We start from the raw sequence: 22,870 nt of genomic DNA on the forward strand, positions 1-22,870 counted from the left end.
AATGGAGGAATACGTAGAATCACTACAAATGCCTGGGAAACCTTCAAAACATCAAATACATTTTTTTTTTTGCCCTACACATGTGCCCACTGTATAGTTAAGTTGCCATGAGTTAGGAAATGTAGGGGGGAAGGAGGAGAGCCCCAAAAAAAATTTCGATCTTTTTCAGCCTATCACCCATAATATAGAAAAAACGCCAGCGTTTTTTGGGACTTAGAAAAAATGTGACCTTTTTTTGAAGCAATCCCTATCTACTCTATTGCGCTTAGCCTGGTCTGAGGTGGCGAAAGAAGTCTAGCGTAAAAGGTAGCGTTCAGTACACTGCGCGCGTTGAATTTGCGTAGTTACGTCCGTAGCGAAAATTCGCCAGGCGTAAGGGTGCGAAGTAACACTAGCGAATTTACGCCAGCGTTCGTTAGTGAATTTGAGAAGTAATGAAAATGCCCAACGCTAGCGAATTGACGCTAGCGTTAGGCGCTTCGGCACTTAGTGAATTTGGGTCTTATTGAGCTATTCTGTTATCATCTTTTGTGAATGTCATATACCCAAACATTATGAGCCAAATTCCAATATCCATAAAATTAGATTTTTAATTTATTGGCGTGCAAACTTTGTGAAGCCAGTGTATAATGAAAATAGCTTCATGGTAATGGACGCATAATTTCTCAGATTGGCTTATGTTTATACTGATACATACTAGTGTAAAGTGTTTGCTAGAGGATGAACAAAGCTCCATCTAATATAAAATATGGATGCCGAAATATACCCAATATAATGTACAATATCTTGGAGAATGTTCATTTATAAAGCCAAATGCTCATAAAGCTATTAAGTTAATAGAGTCCTTTATTTACATCAAATGCTTTAATTTACAGTCCTTTTACATCTGAGGTATGGATTCGGAATTTTTGCAATCACCTGAAAACCAAATCCTCATAGAACGTTTGACCAAATACGAAACAGAATATTAACCATATAAAAGTTGGAACAAAATCCCCCAAAAATTGCATAATTTAATAACATTTGTCACCTTTAGTTATCCAGCACTTAAAACCAAATTAAGGCTGTAATTCAATACCATGCAAAAACTATGCAGGTTCTATCTTCCAGCAAATACCAGGACATGTCATTACAGATCCTACACCATTCTTATCTTACACCACTCAGGCGCTATCATATTGGTACTTTGGACAGGGACAATTGTCTGAGATGCCATCAGTCTCGAGCAGACCGTGTGCACTGTTTTTGGCTTTGCCCCTTAATACAGCAATTCTGGAAAAACGTGCAGGGATATTGCAGATCTTTAACACAACAGACAGCTCCCTTTACTTTATTATGGGTACTTTTTGGGTCCCCCCCCTTCACAACTAACATTATCACAATCTGAAAAACGCTTAGCGGAAAGACTAATGGCAGCATCTAGAAAAACTATTCTTCACCATTGGCTTTCCCCATCTATACCTCCGCTTTCACTAGTTAAACAAAAACTCCACCATATCTTCCTCATGGACTGGCTAGAAACCACTACAAATAAAGAGGAACACACAGAAATTTTTTTTTCAACCTGGAAGACATATATATCTTCACTCCCTACTCATACTCGACATTTAATGATTTATGCATTTCGACATATCACATGGTTTGATACGGAATTGTTGCTCCACAATAATGCAGTACAAGATACAAATCAATACATACAGAATCTTCATAGATCGCAGGGACAGAGTCATCAATCACCCCCCAGGAGTCACCAAATCAATAGATTGCTATCTGCAAGTGATATATAAGTGACAAGGATTGCAGTTTGGTTATGGATTTCCACACCTTAAAAAATACGGTTTAATGAAAATGGTAAAGTTAAGTGAATAACTTTGTTCAATCTCTATACATGTTAAACTGTACGGTTTATGACACCCCCCTTTTTTTATCTTCTCTCCTTCTGCGCCTCCAAATTTCGAACAGATTACTTGTTTATTTTGTTTGAATTTGTTTTACGTTTATGAAAATAAATAAAAACATTTGTTAAAAAAAAAGGATCATTAAATTATGATTTTCTAATGTGGACTCATTATACAAAAAGGTGGTATTGCCAAGCAACAAAGAGATGATATGATAGCTAAGCTATTCAAGATGGCTTGTTTAGTTGTGGATGGACAATATGTTGGTTCCATGCTGTTGCACATTGTATATCCTGGTGTGTGGAATAATTACACCTAGAGAGATGTGTGTGTGTCTGGTTAAGTGGCATGATTTGCACATTCAATTTAGGGTCACCCGGTCTGGAGCTATTCAGAACATGTCCTCCCACTTAAACAAAACAGGGATTGTTTATCTATATATTGCAATATATTACAGCTCTGCATTAAAATCTAGCCCTCAACTCTCTGGCCTAAAAATGCTGTACCACTTTGCTCATACATATAAATCTAACCACTGTTACTACCACTTAAAGGACCAGTAACATCAAAATTTTTTTTTACAAAATTCGTTAGTATACAACGAAAAATAAACACCAAGACAAATTAAACTTTTAAATTGCAAAGCCTTTATTAAGAAATAACTTACCGAAACTCCACTTCCTGTCCTCTTCAGAAACGGCGAAAGGGCGACCATCCTTCCTGCAGTGATTGATTTCTCCTCCCTGGCTATTCTCCTACTCAGTCCATGTCTCCCAGCACTCAGCGCTGTGCTCAAGGTAGAGAGTTGGGACAGCAGCAGCAGCATGTCCAGCAGCAGCCCCCACAGCATCCCATCCAACAGGTCCACGAGCCTGGAGGCTGCACGCTGCTGCAGGAGAAGGCAAGGATTCAGGAAAGGAATCCTCCGCTGCGATTTCGGCGGCAGCGGCTACACGGGCAAGTGACTTGAGAAGGGGAAGAGGAGCCGCCGGCACATTCACTTGCTGTATCCTTGATTGCGGTGCTGGATGAGGCGGCTACACGGCAAGTGACCTGAGAAGCTGAAGGGGAAGAGGAGCCGCCGGCACATTCACTTGCTGTATCCTTGATTGCGGCGCTGGATGAGGCGGCTACACGGCAAGTGACCTGAGAAGCTGAAGGGGGAGAGGAGCCGCCGGCACATTCACTTGCTTTATCCTTGATTGCGGCGGCTGGAGGATGCGGCTACACGGAACCTCCTCTGTGAATGAATAAATGAGACAACTGCCGATCGCCATTTGCCATCGCCATTCAGGAAAGGAATCCTCCGCTGCGATTGCGGCGAGAGCAGCAGCATGTCCAGCGGCAGCCCCCACAGAATCCCATCCAACAGGGCCCGCTGCTGCCTCCACCGCGGAGAGCAGAGTTACTTCAGGGCGGCTTACTACAGCCGCTTCCCTCCCTCTGTCGTTTGGCAAATGGCGATCGGCAGTTGTCTCTTAACCAAATTGCTCTTGCATGTGTGTCCCCTGTAAAAGATGCCCATTGTACATTGTAAATGTCAAGCATATTTTCAAGTATAAAAAAAGAACTGTATGTGAGAAACTACACTGTACTTCCTTGACTTACAAAATATTGTTTTTTTTTTTATTGATACAGACATTGTCTCCAGTTCTGTTTTCTTCCTCTCATTGATCAAGAATTGAAATTTGAACAGTGTGAATGGAATGGACACCTAATTAGAAAGCAGAGAGGATTTCAAAATTTTTGTGCAAAACCAGATGTGCTTTACTTTGCTCCACCCAACGGTTAGTGACTTACTCATAAATAAATAAATGTATATTTTTACAACTGTTATAGTAATATTGAATTTTTTAAAATAGTCCTGTCGCATGCATTTATTTCTTCATTTGTATACAATATATAATGAAGTGTATATTAATTTTTTTGGCTACAGTTCACTCATGAAAAACTATAATAAAACAACAGTGGCGTGTTTCGTATAAGTTTGTCATGGTGCTCACAATTTAGTACATGTCACAAAAGAACTTGGATAAAGTTTTGTTTTCGCATAGGATGCAAATGTTAGGCACCTCCAGTGAAAGAAATATTAAATTCTTTTCATAGGGGCTCTCATTGAACTTCTCGTGTTAAAAATTATCCACCCATGTATTAAAAATCATGTTGAATTTTAGTAAACTAGTTCAGAGCACTGACACACTAGAGTTGATTTAGCAAAGTTTGAGATAAAAATTATAGACAAAAAGTCACTTTCTATTCATTCGTATTTGATAAAAAAAATCCCCTAGGAATGAATACAAAATAAGTTAGTTTGATTTTGGTGAGTTATAATCTCACAATTTAATAAAGCTGCCCTTATATTTTCAATAGAAGAAACTTATCAGTTTACTCTACTATAAATCCAACAATTATATTTAAAGGAGAAGGAAAGGTAATTTTTAATAGCTATTTTAAACTGTTGGTTGCTAGGGATGGGCGAATTTTTTCGCCTCGTTTCGCCGAAAAAATGACGCCCATAGGCATGCAACCAACAGGGATGGGCGAATTTGACCCGTTTCGCTTCGCCAGAAATTCGCCGCCGGCGAAATGTCGCAGACACCCATTAAAGTCTATGGGCGTCGAAAAAAATTTGACGCACGACAAAATAATTTCGCCGCGCGACAAATTTTTTTCGACGCCCATAGACTTTAATGGGCGTCTGCGACATTTCGCCGGCGGCGAATTTCTGGCGAAACGGGTCAAATTCGCCCATCCCTGTTGGTTGCATGCCCCCCCTCCTGAAACGGCCGTCATTTTGATGATGTATGCATCACATCCTGTGCCTATATTTCGAAAGAATGCATGCGCAAAATTTATTCCTCCCTCACAACCCCTCGCGTCATGCTTTCAATGCTCCTGAACGCTTGCCTGGGGGATATACAGAAACTGTTTATACATGCGCATGGCTTGGATGATTGATCCTGTGCATGTGCAAGCCCTTATATAGCAGATATTGAAATTTACAATATTTTTCACATATCTCTCGGAATACTGCTCAAGGGGAAATCATATAGCAGCAGCATTTCTGTAAGTAGCTCTTCACTCAAGGCCCAATATATATAACTGTATTTGTATTTTACCTTTCCTTCTCCTTTAATTAAAAAAATGGCACTCCTATTATTTTTCAACTGTCAGGTTTAGTATTCTATTAACAGCTCTTTGCGAAACATATATAAATATTAGTAATATTGGAGATGTTTACAATTTAAACTTTAATTTAATGTGAACTAGATTTCACACATGCAGATTACATTAAACTTAACACGATCTTGTAATGCACATCTACATTAAAGAAAATACTTATGAAGTGGCAGCAGAGACATCTTATCTGTGAGGTTTTGTAGGGGTGACCCCTATGTGCCTCCTGCATTTGCCCCTTAACAATACAGACCTACACAACTTGTCTATAGTTTTAGGTAAGGGATCCTCAGATCTCCATTCTCTAGAGTCATTTGTTTATGTCCACCATGTGGTTATTGTTAATAACATAATTTAAATGTTCATAATGCAATTAGTTCAATAACATTTGTTTTCTCTTTTTTTATTTAGGGAAAGAAAACAATATTTTTTTTTAGATCCATTACTCAGAAATTATGCTGAAAACTTTGCAGCAGTAGCGGGACAACATCTTCTTGTAGCCAGTGAAGAGTTTAGAAATTTATCTTGCCAATTTTTGCTCCAGCGTGGATATACTATGCCAAAGACACGTGGTCAAGCTTTTGACTGTTATCAAATACTTTCTGCATCTTTTGACTTCATTATAAATAGATTGCAACTTTGTCCACCCCAAACTTTTGTGCAAGCTATTAATGTCTATCATACTATCTTTCATTCATTTTATTGATATGATTGGTCTCTGACATCTAAAGGCTGCTATTCAACTATTCCTACTATATAATCAATAGTGTTGAATCCTGTCAAATATGTCTTAAAATTATTGCTCTCTTTCAATGTAGAGGGATTTTGTATTCACTGCAAATTCCCTTTCTAGTAGTCCCAAACTGTAAGTGCAGACATTACTGGTCTTGTCTTCTTTTACCTCTGTAGACACTACAGAGAATTATTTTTTTTGTACCTCCTGGTCCCTCACGTTGTATATATAGTTAGTTTCAACCTCCTCATATGCTTTCTGTTGTCAAGCTCAAGATAGAAAGATGTCCCTATGCCCAGACTAAAAATCAGCCTGGGTGGGACTTACTGCACTCAGTTCGGGCCTACTAAAAACTTTTTTTCTGGTGAGTACAAAATTCCTTTTTATATAGTCGACCCTACTGTCAGTACTGATGTTAATGGACATCCAAAAGCTGTCCCTTTCTTTGGTGGTTAATTTTAATTTGTGGTTGGATTAATGTTTATTGTGCCACTGTCACAAGTCAGGTCCAAATAGGGACTCTCCTGTGAAATTAAGAGATAAGTCTAAAGCTGGCCATAGACGCAAAGATCTCATTGTACAAATCAAGGATTCGTACGATTTTCTTAACGTGTGGAGAGTCCCAACATTTTTCGTCCTGTCCTGTCGATCGGACAGGTTTTTAAATTTTCTGTCGGCTGCGAGTAATATTTCTGCATGTACTGCCGATCGTACAATTTTCAGTGGGAAACTCAATAGCTTTGTCTATCGTACGATTGCTGTCGGGCAGAAAATCGGCTGATCTGTTCTAAACTAAACTACTGTATTTGGTCGGAATGGTAAGACTTTGATCTGAATGGTTAGTGGCAGGTCGGGAGATGGAAAGGTCCGATCATACATTGATTCATACGATCGGATCTTTGCGTCTGTCGCCAGCTTTAGTTTGTATGCGGATTCTCCTGTCCAGTGTCTTAGACACAGGCCTCCTGATGCCACCACATTTACTTTGGTTTAGGCTGGCAGTTTAGTGACCTCCATTGCGGCCTCTGGTAGAAATGTTAAGGCAGCGGATAGCTTTGCTACCTCGTTTTGTAGTTGCTGTCGGTAGACGTTGGGCTAACTCTTGCACCCAATGTCTGCTTCTGTGGGTTAAGCCTGCTGAGGCTGCCGTTGGTCTGAATATTGCTGCTGCCTGTGTGTTGGACCATTTTAGCACTGACTACATGCGTTGGTCTAATGGGCCCTTAAATGCTGCCTCTTCTGCCGGTAAGGCAGTTTGTCGTTCTACTGCTGAATCAACATTGGTTGTCTTGTGCCACTTCTTTTGTTGTTCCTCGGGTTCCAGATACGTTTCAAAAGAATTTCTGTGTCAAAGCGATCCTGTGTTCCGGTTGTGACCACTCTGTCAATCGCATGAGTAGGGTTGCCACCTGGCCGGTATTTTACCAGCCTGGCCGGTAAAAATGCTGGTTGATCCCAATGTTATTATTCAGGAAAAAATATAAATATATAGGAAGGCCAGTATTTTTTTCCAGAAAAGGTGGCAACCCTAAGCATGAGTGATGGAGTTCAAAATTTTAATTTTTTTTTTTTCTTCTGAACTCTGAGAAGTCTGGCTGCCCTTGACAGTGCAGCTGTCTCGTCCTTCATCTAAAGCGTCTGCATCATCTCCGTTAGTAGTATTTTATACACATCAAGGGTTGCCACTGAAGTACCCCATCTCCTCTTCCTGTTTGTCTGAGTCTGTTTGGAAGTACTGTTGTTCTGAACTATCTGTATTCTGATCTGTATCTTCCCCTGCTGTAGCAGAAGCCAGTCCTTTTTCAGATTCTGAGGAAAGAGTGAGTGTGGTTGTAGCCCTGTGTTTCACATTTTCACTCCACTTTGGGCCCTCGTTTTCATAACCCATTGGAGAAATTACCTTGTCTGATGTTTGGACAATTGGATCAGTCTACCAGGCTATTGTTATAGGGCTCTCATCTATAGGCCTCTGGGTGGTGTTTTGTGATGAGGCCAACTACTGTCAAGGCTGTGTCTGAGTAGTATGTGGTGAAAGTACGAGGCACTGGTATGGTTGCTTCCTTTGGAGTATGTTGCAATGAGGGCAATAATTATGTTTTGATTTTTTTGGGGAATGTCTGCACACCCTACATGTAGTTAGCTTATTATCTTTCTCTTGCTTTTTAGCTGACTGTACTAACTCCATGATGTCTTTTTGTGAGTCTGTCTCCTCCAGGGTTTGACATGTCGCCCAGCAACACGATTGTGTAGTTTCTGCATTTTCACACCACGTGTCTCAGGACTAACGAGATCTCTTTTACTTATTTACCGCTTCTTGTGCATTCTTTTAACGTATCTGGTGTCAGTAACACCTATGTTTTATATTACATATATTTTTCCTAGTGGACAGCTCTTCCTGTCCATGACCGTCCAGGGTGTCTTATTCCACTCGCTCTTATGGATACAGTTCTAGTAGCACAGCTATGTGTGCCCTTCACTCAATCCACACTCTCTAAGTACTCCATTATGGGATAGGTGCTATTAAGACAGTTCTGCATGTCCCTAGTACCCAGGGAAGGTCTCTATCCCTTTATGATCCTGACTCTGTTATGAAGTAAACTTCTGCTTGTCCCCTGTCTGAAGTCCTTTTTGTGCCAGCAGACACTTGTTTTAAAAAGGTCAGCACTGTGTGACACTGAACAAGTCCTAGTAAAAGGAAATTATGTAGAAAAATTTTTTTTACTGTTCTTTGCCTCTAAAACATGACAAAGCACTTATGAGGCGTTGCAGACTACCTATATTTACAGTGTGAGGTATCAAAACTCAATTGTCTGTCCTTCCTACAGAGGTGAATGAAAACAAACACCTAACATCTGGACTGACACTAGGGCAGACAAGAGAAAGCTGTGCACATCTAACATTGTCTTAAAATAGATCTCCATGCATTAAATTAATAAAAATTTATAGTATGCATTTCTGAATAAGGATAAATACATTATTCTAATTATGTATGCAATGATGGAAGCAATATGCACTGAGATGCTAGTATGTGATATGTAGATGCCCCAAAATGTACCTTGTGCATACTAATTTAATGGGTCACATCTACCCCGCTACATAAAGATAACACCTGATTCACGTGTGGTAAAAGCCCAAAAAATGTACTGGAAACTTTTAGTAAAACATTTTTTGTATACTTGTAAGAGTTGGGTTACAGTGTGTATAAGTATGTGTTTAAATGTACATAATGTAAAAAAAGAAATATTTAAAATAAAGTCAACTTAGACCATTCCTGGAGCAGAAGTTACAATTGCATCGGCACAGGGTCATGGATGTCCATGAGTGCAAAGCTGCTGCTTGAGATTGGGCCTGCAAATATTAAGTTGCAGGACATACATGACAGCCACCAGACTCGTTGACAAGGGTGCATTCAGTGCTGAAGCCGCCAAAGAAGAGTGAGAACATTAATAGTACGTTCTTGCCATATAGACCACCAGCTTGTCAGCAAGTTGTGCTTGGCAGTAAAAACTATAAAGGGAATGTAACAGCAAATACAATCCCTCATTCTAATTTACTCCTTATAAAGGAACCACTTCTCTGTAGAACAGATGTTACATTGCCTGGAAAAGATTGTTCATGATAATTTCGGGTTTGATATTTCACAGAAAAAAATACCCACCCCTCTTTCCCAGGCTTGCAAAGTACTGGCATGACTTCATTTCTGTGCAGAGCAGCTGGATGCCATCTACAGAAACTCTGTCTGCAGCATTCAGAGGAAGTAAGGGAAGGAGAATCCAAATGTAACAACTTAATTTTTAAAAAAAAGTCTAGAAGAGCTGGGTTTATTTATAGGTTGAAAATTAGAAAATGGGGATTTTTCTCTTTGCTTAGTCTTCAAAAGGTACAGCTGCAATTAAGCTGTAGCAACTGTATCCGTAGTGTTGCTAACACAAATTCATTCATTTCCTTTTTGATATTCTTGTATAAAAGGATTTGCGTTTCAACTCTAGCCTCAAAAATGTTCCTGGGTCGTGCTAAATAAGTGCTTTTATTAGCCATGTAGGAGCTCCTATGTGGAATTGCAGCCTACAGGAGGCTTTATTTGACAGTACACCTATACACAACAAATACTTGACACCAAGCCTGTAAAGTCTTAGAGATCATACAAATAATTGCTGAGAAAAATGTTACAATCCACTGGCTGCAGAATTGTTTTAGATGAGGACTGTTTTATGCAATATAAATTTATATAGACCTACATTTTAAGGGTACTCATCTGTGCTGAAATTTTGTTGTCAAACAGTCTTTATGGATTGTACTACCACTTTTCAAGATAATTGAGGCAAATCAGCTACAGTACGGATCTATTCAAAGTTGGTACCTAACACTGGTTTCCTTTCTTGTCATTTTGTTAGTGACATCATTATGAAGGGTATGCTCTATATCAAGGCATGAAAAGACTCCCCCAAAGCACCAGCTTTTTTTAATGTAAAATTTCATGTACTTTTTTAAAATATTAATCAACATTAGTGCTAATTGTTGTATTAACACATTTAAACTGTCAGATGCTCTAAATCCATTATTTTTGAATGTGTTCTATGTTTGACAGTAATCCTATACATGTAGTGGTAACTAAAACATATAGTAACATGCTAACTAAAATTGTGCTCTCACCGCAATTTTTTTTAGACCAGTTAATCATCATCTAATCGTATATGATAGGGAACTGAAACCAGTATAAAGCTTTTGTAAATGCAGGTGTATATTCCAGTGATATTGCATGTATATCGTCTTGCATCAGACCACTGACCAATGCAACATGTAGCTGTACACTGGCTTATCTACCATGACAGGTAAGTCATTCATCCCCATTTACAGTGATTGGGTTGTTTTAACCAGTGTGCACACTTCTTTTTTTGTTCTTGAAACTCTGTATTTGTATATTTCCACAAACAAAGTACATCAGTTTGTTAAATTAACTAAATTGCATGTCTATTTATATTAGTGCACATACAGAAAGGATTATTATACTACATCTGACATGAGAAAAAAAAGGCACAGCAGCACCATGTTGCTTTTTACTTCACAAAGCTAACTATGAACATTTTCTCTTTCCTTCACACATTTAACATTCCAAATATTTTAAGGAATGACTTGCAAATAATATGGTTAATTATAAGGAACTTTTCAATGGCAATAGAGGTGGGCTGGGCAGCTTTATGTGGTGGGTGAATTTTTACCTGTGCTGTCCCCTGATCCTGGACTACCCAGGAGCGCAGGACTATATTGGTTCAATAGGCCTGAGGCCAGCCCTGATTATTCAAATGCAAAGCAAGTAACTTTCACTCTACATCATACAAAAAGTTAATGCAAATGTTAAATATCACTTTATTAAATCTAAGCTTAAAATAAGTTTTGTACAAGACCTTTAATGAAACATTTTGGATACGGAATATTATAATTGAAAGTTTTAAGAAAAATCACACAACTCTTATCCAAAAAAAGAATAACTCAAATGACCACTTTAAACTATTCATCACTTTTTCTGATGCATTTATTGAAAAAAAATGTTTGCAAATTTTGAACCATACCATTCTCATGTTACAAAATATGACTTGTACAGGTAATTCGGTGATAACAATACTGCTACAGGCAATGTTAAAACTGTTAAATATGAAGACAAATCACATCATGTTTTCCAAAAAAAAAGTCAATTTAAAATTTTACAAGATTTCAATAGTTTTTCGAACAGACATGTACCTATATCCCATAAGTGGATGTATAGTTTCCATCAGGACAGGACACTATGAAAGAAACTTATTCCTCTTGAGCTATACTCTACTCTGCCCTGTTTTTTTTTTTTTCATATAGTCTGTTTACTTCAACTTGCTCTGAAGCAAGTCTGATTTCGATTGGATTGGAAGGTATAGCTGTAGAGGTATGAGTTTGTTCTTTCCTAGTGTCCTGCCCTTCTGGTGATGGAAGCTATATTAAAAAAAAATTGTGCATTCAGTGTTATAAAAAAACATCACTGCTAAGTTTTATGTGAAACAATAACTTACTTTAAAATCTTAAATGGCTGACAAATTAAGAATAAAGCATTAGTAAAAATTTCACAAATTCTTAAAGGAACAGTAACACTAAAAAATTTAAGTGGGTTAAAGTAATGACAATATAATTTATTGTTGACCTTCTATTGAAAACTGGCAGGATTTCTGAATTTTATATAAACAAGCAGCTGTGTAGCAAAACGGGGCAGCCATTCAGTCCAAAAAAAGGAGAAAAGGCACAGGTTTCAAAGTAGACAAGAGAACAGTTAGATCAGATTAGAATGTGATTCTGTTTATCGGTTATTTTCCTGTGCCTTTTTTTTTAATTTTCAGACTAAATGGCTGCCACCATGGCTACACATCAGCTAATTTATATCAAATATACTACAGGTATGGGACCTGTTATCCAGAATTCTCGGAAACTGGGGTTTTCCGGATAACGGATCTTTCAGTTATTTGGGTCTTCATGCTTTAAGTCTCCGAGGAAATCGTTTAAACATTAAAGGGATACTGTCATAGTAAAAAACATTTTTTTCTAAATGAATCAGTTAATAGTGCTACTCCAGCAAAATTCTGCACTGAAATCCATTTCTCAAAAGAGCAAACAGATTTTTTTATATTCAATTTTGAAATCCGGCATATGGCTAGACATTTTGTCAATTTCCCAGCTGCCCCTGGTCATGTGACTTGTGCCTGCACTTTAGGAGAGAAATGCTTTCTGGCAGGCTGCTGTTTTTCCTTCTCTATGTAACTGAATGTGTCTCAGTGGGACATGGTTTTTTACTATTAAGTGTTGTTCTTAGATCTGCCAGGCAGTTGTTATCTTGTGTTAGGGAGCTGCTATCTGGTTACCTTCCCATTGTTCTGTTGTTTGGCTGCTGGAGGGGTGATATCAGTCCAACTTGCAGTACAGCAGTAAAGAGGGATTGAAGTTTATCAGAGCACAAGTCACATAACTTGGGGCAGCTGGGAAATTGACACTATGTCTAGCCCCATGTCAGATTTCTAAAATAAATATTAAAAAATCTGTTTGCTCTTTTGAGAAATGGATTTCAGTGCAGAATTCTGCTGGAGCAGCACTATTAATTGATTCATTTTGAAAAATTTTTTTTCCCATGACAGTATCCCTTTAAAGAAATTGTTGCAACAGTAGTGGAGCGCAAAAGGAGGTCCAGTAGACAGAAACCATCTTACCACATGTAACCATAGTGGTTACAGAAATCCAAATTTGGAATTTTTTTTAAAAACCGGATTACTTGTGTGGGAGATGGGCGTTCGTATCTATTGTACTTAACACAGCATGTAACAATCTCTTTAACTGATGCAGGAACATCAGCAAGGCCATGCGGTTATGTATTTCTGGAAAGCAATCTTTTAAAAGAGATCATGTCCTTCACATTCCACGCGCATTTGCCGCTAAATAATTCTACAAGTAAAATTCCAAAAGACCAAATATCGGATTGGTAGGTTGCAGCTTCGTACTGTATTTGACATTCCGGGGACATGTATAAGGGAGTTCCACCGTTTTGCGGGAAAATTGTTCTGGACATATGACTGCCCATATTGAGTGACACAGAATCTTTCATGTGGGCCAAACCCCAATCTGTCAGAATGGCCTTTTTGTTTAAAAAGGTTATCTGGAAAAGAAAATAAAAATGCAAATATTGGACCCACTACTTTGTGATTACAATAGTACACTTAAAAAAAAGGCTTAGAGTCAGCATCCTTCCTACTATATAATGTTTCTATTTTAAATAGTCACAATTAGCACTTTGGCCTATGCAAAAGTAATGAGTGAGCTAAAGGGTCCCTCCCATCAAGAGGAAAGACACAAAGAAAACAGAGCTGAAGCCCCTCCTACTACAGCTTTATCCCCTGTTGACCTGAAAGGGCAACATTTTTTTTTTTTTCACTGTCCTTCGAACGGGAGGTTTGGACTAGCTTCTAGTTAGGCTTTTAAGAGAATGGCGATTGATGGTTAGCATCAACACCAGGTGTGAGGCTGGGTCATCTGGACTGTTCTCCTCATGTGAGCCTCCAACGCAGTGCCAGACTTCTAGAACCCTTACGTCCGTTTTGGTTCTCAATCACTGACGCGTTGCAGTCAGCCTCTCCAGCTTTTCTTTCTGGGTGCAAAGCCTCTCCACTACTCACTAATCCTCTTCTCCCCTAACGGTATCAGACCTTCAGCAGGGGGACTTAGGTACTCTGTAATTCAAATCCCACAATGGCACAAAGCTGGGGGGGGATTTGTTCTAATGGGGGGGGGGTGACTCCCTAGCTTTCTCCAAATGCCTCACTAAATTTCGAGAGGGCCGAGCAGATCCTCTCTGCTCCACTTGCAGCCCCAATCCAACTCAGCCCTCTCTCTCCTCAGACTTAGTGGCTCCCCCATTGGATCTTTCCCTGGGACCCTTACACAGGGTGAAATTCCCCTTCCCAGGGCACTTCCGATGCTGCAGACTGGGCCATTTCACTGTCTCAATCCCTGTCCAACCTTCAATGCATTCCTCAGCTAGCCTCATCCATAGACAGGATGCTGGCGAGAATGGGCAGTGACTACCACTACCTCCAAGCGTAAAGACCGCAGAGACACACAGTCACTACTCTCAGGGGCACTACCTCAGGTCCCTCCTCTGATGAGAATGTTAGTGAAGGGGAAATTGTTTCCTCCTCGGCATACTCTGATTCCGTAGAGGAGGCCTCAGTTGACACAGGTTCTGGGGTCGAAAGCCTTATTGAGATGGTACTACAGACCTTACACATTCAGGAAGATGACTTCCTCGCTGTTTAAAGGGGAAGGAAACCTAGTCGGCGCAAACCCCCCACCTCCCTCCCGTTTGTTGCCCACCCTCCCTCCTCTCCCCTGGCCTACCCGTCCCGCTGGGCAAATGCCCCTAACTTGTTACTTACCCTTCTGCGCAGGTCCAGTCCAGGGAGTTCACAGACGCCATCTTCTTCCACGCGATCTTCTTCCTGCTGTGAACGGCGCATGCGCAGTAGGATCATTTCGCCGGTACGATCTACTGCGCATGACTTTTGGCGCATGTAACAAGTTAGGGGCATTTGCCCAGCGTGACGGGTAGGCCAGGGGGGAGGAGGGAGGGTGGGCAACACACGAGGGGGGGGTGGAGGGTTTGCGCCGACTAGGTTTCCTTCCCCTTTAAGAGACAACGCCAGACCTCAGCTGTTATTTCAGCTCATGAACAACTGCAGACCCTTGTGCAGGAAGAACGGAAAACTCTGGACAAAAAATTCCATGTCACAATTTTCAAGACAATACCCTTTTCCAAAGGAATTCATCGACAAGTGGAGCACACCAACTATGGTCGATGCTCCAGTTTCAAGTCTTTCCAGGTCAACTGCACTACCAGTCCCAGACGCTTTGGCCTTTAAGGACCACACTTATAATAAGAAGGAAGGTCTCCTCAAAGCTAACTATTTCCATTGGATCGGCTCTTTCTCTGCCTAGGTTGAAAGCAGTTGAAAGCTAGTCTAGCTCTCTAATACAGGCTACACAGGAAGAGAACATGGAGCTAGTAGTACAGCATGCCTCTTACATCCAGGAGGCCAACCATTTTCTAGCAGATGCCTCTTTAGACATCGCACTCTCAGTGGCAGCGCATAGAGCCATGTGGCTGAAGCTGTGGTCTGCCGATCTCAGCTCCAAGAAGTCACATATCTATCAGTTTCCAAGGTGCGGAGTTCTTTGGAGACAAGTTAGATAAAATCATTTCACAGGCAACAGGAGGCAAGAGCACTATTTTACCTCAGCAGAAACCAAAATACGTTATTCTCCTCCAGAAGGGGACATTCCTTTCGGAATCAGGGATTTCGCAAGGACTGCTTTTACGATACAACCAGCACCACGTCAAACATGCATTCTTCCTTCTAAGGACGTTTCTCCAATAAGGCAAGATCATTGTGGCAGCACCGTAAGCCACAGCCCAAGTCATCAGGATACAAGAAACCCTCCTCTTTCTCCTCTGATGCATAGGGGGTCGCCTTAAAGGAACAGTAACATCAAAAAATGTAAGTGTTTTAAAGTAATGAAAATATCATGTACTGTTGCCCTGCACTGGTAAAACTGATGTGTTTGCTTCAGAAACACTACTATGGTTAATATAAACAAGCTGCTGTGGAGCAATGGCGGAATTTGAAAAACGGCTATATGGCACAGGTTAACTAATGGATAACAGATAACACCATTAGACAGACAGAGCTTATCTGCTATCTGCTGTGTAACCTGAGCCTTTTCTCCTTTGAATGGCTGCCCCCATGGCTACACAGCAGCTTATTTATATAAACAATAGTAGTGTTTCTTAAGCAAACACAGAAGTTTTACCAGCGCAGGGAAACACTGCATTATATTTTCATTACTTTAAAAAACGTATTTTTTGACGTTACTGTTCCTTTAAGGTTTTTTCGCACACCTGGACCAGACTTAGACGATCCTTGGGTAGTCCAAACAAACTGGCTACCGTTTAGAGTTCCACAGTTTGCCAACAAATCAATTTCTTATGTCCTGGGTTCCTTCACAGGAAACCAAACAGCGGGCCTTTTTCTCCATAATAGACTGGCTTCTCAAGACAGGAGACAAAGGAACTGCCCTTCGTGCCTAAAAAGGGCGGTTCCTTTAGGCCCATCCTAGATCTCAAAGCCTGTACAAATGGGTGGTATACCACAGGTTCAAGATGGAGTCTCTTCGTACCATCAACAGGGCACTGGAACTAGGAGACTTCCTAGTGTCCCTAGACATCCAGAACGCATATCTGCATGTACCCATTTACCCACCCCATGAACAGTTCCTGAAATTTGCTTTTAAAAATAGGCATTTTCAGTTCGTGACCTCGCTCTGTCTTTGGCACCCTGAGTTTTCACAAAGATCATGGCATCCATGGCTGCCTTCCTTGAGGCGGGGAGTATTCATCATGCCTCACTTTGGACAACCTTCTCATCAAGGCACAGTCCAGAAATGTAGCTGAAAGCATTGTGAGTCTAACGACACAGACGTTAGTACTAAGGAGGTTGAACAGGACATCAGAGACTAACCATTCCAGATGCTGCAAAAAGATCACTGCTATGGTGGTTGACCCCAGGCTGCCTAGGTCAGGGTCACATGGTGACCACAGATGCCAGTCTTACCGGGTGGGGAGCCACCTTTCAAGGCCTCTCTGCTCAAGGTCGATGGTCACAGAGGGAGACAGAAATGCCGATAAACATACTGGAACTTCGTGCCATACTCAGAGCCCTCCAATCATGGGAACACCGTTTGACAAACCAGGCAGTTTGAATCCACTCTGACAATGCAGTGGCATACATCAATGGGCAAGGAGGCACAAGAAGCAAACAGAGAAGCCAGTTTGATTCTGGAATGGGCGGAAAGAGTCACCTCTCAGATATCCCCCATACACATCCCCGGGTTGGACAACGTGGAGGCTGACTTTCTAAGCAGACATCAGTTGGACCCAGGGGTGTGGGAACTCCAACAAAACGCCTTTCAAACACTAGTCCAGCGGTGGGTAGTGCCAGAGATTGATCTAATGGCAAACAGACAATCGGAAAGTAGCAAGGTTCTTCACAAGATGCAGAGATCCACTGGTGGAGGGCACAGACGCCAAGACAAGGTCCTGGTGTTTTGACTGGCATACATAGCAGTGTAAACACGCCCCATTATTACGCCGGACTAATTATCGGTGGAAATGACAAGAGCCGTTTGTGACGTCACAGACCCAGAAGTTCGGGCAGCACGCAAAAGAAACTGATTGACGCTTAATTGATTCGTGTATTTATATGTTTGGCATTCCAGTGGCACATCAGAATCCCCTTGACAAAGGCATTTGTGCCGAAAGGTTGGGGCTATTCTCATATGTGGCAAGTATATACGCTCCTTATTACTTCCTTTTTTTGGCTTTGTACAAACCTTTGGGTGGTATGTATACTATTACTTTGTATATCGTGGAAGGGGTTCTCAGAAGATGTCATTCAAACCATGATCAAAGCTCGTAAACCCCCCACCACTAAGGTTTACCACAGGGTGTGGGAGACCTACCGGAACTGGTGTAGCATAGAGGAGAATCTCTTTGGGGAATTCAGGTTGACGTGGATACTAAGGTTTGAACAGGCAGGACTTGACAAAAGACTGAGTCTTATGTCCCTGAAGGCCTAGGTGTCTGCTCTATCTGTTGTTTTTCAGGAGAGGATAGTCCTTTCGGATGATGTACACAACTTCTTGCATGGAGTTGCCCGCATGGCCCCTCAATTCCGACAGCCGGCTCCTCCCTGGGACCTAAACCTAGTCCTGACCACTCTGCTGGCTCCCCCCCTGAACTCTAGTTCAACTGTTATTCTGACATTGTGCGAGTTGTCTTGCAGTTAAGTTATAAGTTATAAACTAGCACCCTTACAGGTGAACAGGGGATAAAGGAGGAGCAGGAGGGCTTCAGCTCAGATGTTTTCTCCGTGTCCTTCCTCCTGATGGGAGGGACCGTTTACCCCACGGTCCCGGTGTCCCCCTTACGACTGAAGAGAAAAGGTTTTAACAGTTAAATACAAAAACTTCCTTTTTTTATGTTAAAAAAATGTATTCTATTTACCCCGAACATCTTCATCTCTCTTTATTTCATGCTGTTGTATAATATATAGTCTATCCTAAGTAATAACTCAATCGATTTGAGAACTTTAGATGTCATCACATAGACTATACCAAATTAATCATTCCAGATTATTAATCATATGGACAACTATTTAATTAACACTGTAGTTAGGATTTCCTTTAGAGAATACTTTTAGCAATATGTAAAGTGATAATTGAAGACAATTTGCAATTTTTTCATTTTTTAATATTTCAAATTTTTCGGGATTATGAATAGGGAGATGGACAAGATGGAAAAGTTGATTATTAATGTCCATTCTATCAGATACTAAAAAGTTAGCCAGAAGGTTAACAACCTTTTTAATAAATATTGTTGGCAAGACAAATGTAATAATAAATATGCATGAAAAATTCACTGTTCTGTTGTGTTGGCTTACCATAACATTTGCTGGTTTAATGTCTTGGTGAATAATTTTTCATTCATGTATATATTGTATAGCCAAAGACATATCGATGCTAACAAAGGCTTTTTCTTCAAAGGTTAGCTTCAAAAACAAAACAAGTTAAACATCATAAATATTTACAACGTGTGTCATTTATATATTTACCTGTATGTATATTTATATAATCATCTTATGTAAACTAAATAGAAAAGATTTACTGATCCTCTGAGACCAGTAAATCAGCTGCTGGTAGCACAATGGTGTCAGTCCTGTGACTAATCCATTTTACTAGAGGGCTGTCCATGTCCTAGAAGCAGGACACATGAAAAAAGATTTGAAAGGGTTAAATCAAATGGGTAAAGTCTGAGTGGACCCACCATTCCCCTTTAATCATTTTATTTTTCAATGTCACACCTCCTTAAGGTTTGAGAGTATCCCCTCGAGTTCCCTGTGTCCCCTTGAGACTGACAAGATTACTAAGGGACAGATTAAACAAAGTTTGAATCGAAATTTATATTCTTTTTAATAGATTTTTTAGTTTATTTTATGGTCATTTGACAAATCAATAATCCAAATTCAATTAGAAAAATATTCAAATTAAAATTTCTAAATTTATCATTTACTCTCTACAAATAAAAATTCTACTATTCGCCTTCTAAAAGCTGCCGAATTGATTTATTTGCCTATGGGGGACGTCATAAAACCATTTTGGAGTCATTTGGTTGATTTAAAACGTAAAATTAAATTTCTTAAATTTGAATTAAGATATTATCTATTTATTATTTGAATATAAATAGATATCTATTAAATATTTATTTAAATAGGCATTTGAAAATGATAATTACCTTAATTGGGCATTTAGGAGAATGAATTACTTTCTGTAGGGTGTCTCCATGAATGAACTCGTTAGCGAGTAATATATCGTTCTCTCTTTGTCCAACGGCCATTAATCTAACAATGTTAGGGTGTGACATTGTTCTAAAGGAATCAGAAGCATTATTAACAAAGACTCAAAATGTTCTGATTAGCAGTTATTGCAAAGTCAATTTGTAACACCACCTTTCAAATAAATCTCTCTCTCATATCTATCTATATATCAATAGATCTGTATATCTATATATCTATCTCTATCTACAGTATATCTATATATCTATCTATATATCTATATTTATAACAAACAAGGGAAAGTTGTGCTTTTGTAAAAACCATTAAGCGGGGGTGCAATGAGGCTGTGACCACAAAATACATAGTCAAATACAAGAGGTCCTCTGTACTCAACCCATTATCAATATATTTAAGACAGAGACATTTTGTGCTACTGCTACTAAAAAATGTCTTACCCTTTAAACAAAACAGGGATTGTTTGTCCATATATTACAATATATTTAAGCTGGCCAACTACGTCAAAGTCATCCCGTATCTGGCCAGTCCTATGCTCAAAGAATCCGCAGCTGTATCTATCTATATATATAAATATATATATACACTAAATGACGTTTCGACCTTTCAAGTACTTTGAAAAATACTGCAGCAGCAGTCGAAACGTCAGTTAGTGTCTAATAACGCGTCAGACCTCATGGCGCAGGATTACACAGTTTGTTAAAATGTTAAATCTTCAATAAAACTAAAGTTTTTTACCAGAAATCTGAAAACTGAGCGATTCCTTGGGTGATCCGAAGAGTGCGTTGCCTAGAACTTTTGTGTGTGCCACTTTGCGTTCTCCCTTAGCGACGGACTCAGGGCGGCTGCACCTGGGTCACAACGGAGTCCGGGTAAGATCTCACATTTTTTATCATTTTGGGAAATTGTATCCAGTGAACTAGCGAGGGGTCCGGGGCACGGTGCACCCGGACCAACGATCCTTAAGGGTGAGCTGGAACCGGCATTTTGAATGGAAACATGAAATAGTTAAATTTATAATGCCTTCCCGTACCTGTTGATTTACTATAGGACCCGTAGTGTGAATTATTCCTAAGATTCCAATAAGTGACGCTGGGAAAACTGTTTGGTCTAATAAAGTATACTTAAATTTTTTTAGAAGCCCTGAGTTGTGCGGATTTGTTGAGTTATATATTTGATGTTTGAAGACTGCACCAAGGCATCTGTATTACGAGACTTTCATGAGTGCCGATATTCCAACTTCTGTTTTTTCTCAGTCAGTTATACTTACAGACATACTTTAATCTCTTGAATGTGATCGAGACTTTGCACACTTTGAATAATTTTAACAGCCGCTGGAGTATCAAGAAAGTACCCCTTGTATACAGTTCCATAATTTCCTCTCCCAAGTATTGCGTTTTCAGAATATTTAATTTTTTCAACTGCTACAAATGGCAGCCGGTGATTGAATGCTGCATAATAATACACACAGAAAAGAAATAATTAGTATTATGATTATTCATCAAAATATAAAATTATTATTAAAAAAATTAAACAGTATCATCAGTAAAGTATCAATTTATTATCGCGCTTAGTTAACTTTTCCACTAGTTCAGGCCTTCTATAGTACATGTATAAACGTTTACAACATTTTAGATTAAAGTTATTTATTTAAATGTACATACACTGTTCCCATACGGCATGAGCTTCCGCAGCATTAAAGCCCGAACAACCAGGCTGCGCAAAAGCTTTTTTCAACAAGCTATCAGACTCTTCAACTCACTGCCTGCCCTCCCACTACATTCCAGACACACTTAACTTTGTGAACTGTTAAAGGGATCCTGTCATCGGAAAACATGTTTTTTTCAAAACGCATCAGTTAATAGTGCTACTCCAGCAGAATTCTGCACTGAAATCCATTTCTCAAAAGAGCAAACAGATATTTTTATATTCAATTTTGAAATCCGACATATGGCTAGACATTTTGTCAATTTCCCAGCTGCCCCTGGTCATGTGACTTGTGCCTGCACTTTAAGAGAGAAATGCTTTCTGGCAGGCTGCTGTTTTTCCTTCTCAATGTAACTGGATGTGTCTCAGTGGGACATGGGTTTTTACTATTGAGTGTTGTTCTTAGATCTAGCAGGCAGCTGTTGTCTTGTGGTAGGGAGCTGTTATCTGGTTACCTCCCCATTGTTCTTTTGTTTGGCTGCTGGGGGGGAGGAGGGGTGATATCAGTCCAACTTGCAGTACAGCAGTAAAGATTGATTGAAGTTTATCAAAGCACAAGTCACATGACTTGAGGCAGCTGGGAAATTGACAATATGTCTAGCCCCATGTCAGATTTCAAAATCGAATATAAAAAAAATCTGTTTGCTCTTTCGAGAAATGGATTCAGTGCAGAATTCTGCTGGAGCAGCACTATTAACTGATGCGTTTTGAAAAAAACATGTTTTCCGATGACAGGATCCCTTTAATGTATTTGCACAATTCTAAAGGTTTACAAATGTATATATATTCAATTTCTGCCAATATATTGCACATTTCAAAAGTTTACATATTTATTGTGTATTTGAAGTGCCTTTTTCTGATCTGTACTAGCTGGAGCCACGTCGCCTCGTCTCATGGTGTATTCGTATACTGCTGAGATGACAATAAAGTTTACTTTGTCTACAGTTTTGTATTAATGAACAAAAATATTTGCCAGCTTTCACTGCAAAAAAGAAACCCATACACTTTATATCAGCATGCTCTGTCACCCATAGAATTCACCTTTGGCAATTTTTTCACCTTTTTTCGACAAGGCGAAATTGGTCAAATTTGCTCATCAAAATTACTTGGTATTAGAGAACACCAACAATAAATGTAAATCCCTACTGCATTTCTAAAATGACAGTGCAGTTAAAATAGAACATTTTAAACTTTCAATGTTTTTGTAAAATTATAGTACAAATACCAATTTAAAGCTACATTACCTAATGATTTTGTTGGAATAGGTGGAGTGGAATGATCTTCCAGATTTTCTTCAAAGATATTAGATGCCGATAAATCCTTTAAAAAAAGAAAATGTATAGTTTTATATTATAAAATGTTATAAATGATACATATAGGCATATTAC

At 39.5% G+C, this 22,870-nt stretch overlaps 1 protein-coding gene across 3 annotated transcripts in view; it reads right to left on the minus strand.

Moving 5' to 3' along the window:
- Positions 1–12,931: 12,931 nt before the first annotated feature.
- Positions 12,932–22,870, minus strand: part of LOC121399433 — a 48,024-nt gene continuing 38,085 nt past the window's right edge. For 2 of the 3 annotated variants that reach the window (XM_041580127.1, XM_041580126.1), the window contains 5 exons: positions 22,727–22,802; positions 21,046–21,226; positions 19,721–19,853; positions 18,870–18,977; positions 12,932–13,474 (listed from right to left, as the gene is read on the minus strand). In XM_041580127.1, coding sequence (XP_041436061.1) covers positions 18,909–18,977; positions 19,721–19,853; positions 21,046–21,226; positions 22,727–22,802 — 459 coding nt within the window. In that variant the 3' untranslated portion in view covers positions 12,932–13,474; positions 18,870–18,908. Of the gene's footprint in view, positions 13,475–18,869; positions 18,978–19,720; positions 19,854–20,513; positions 21,227–22,726; positions 22,803–22,870 lie in introns of those variants that run through there. The other variant, XR_005965024.1, reaches the window with a different exon arrangement.

The sequence above is a fragment of the Xenopus laevis genome, chromosome 1S, assembly GCF_017654675.1.
Source record: "Xenopus laevis strain J_2021 chromosome 1S, Xenopus_laevis_v10.1, whole genome shotgun sequence".
NCBI lineage: Eukaryota > Metazoa > Chordata > Amphibia > Anura > Pipidae > Xenopus > Xenopus laevis.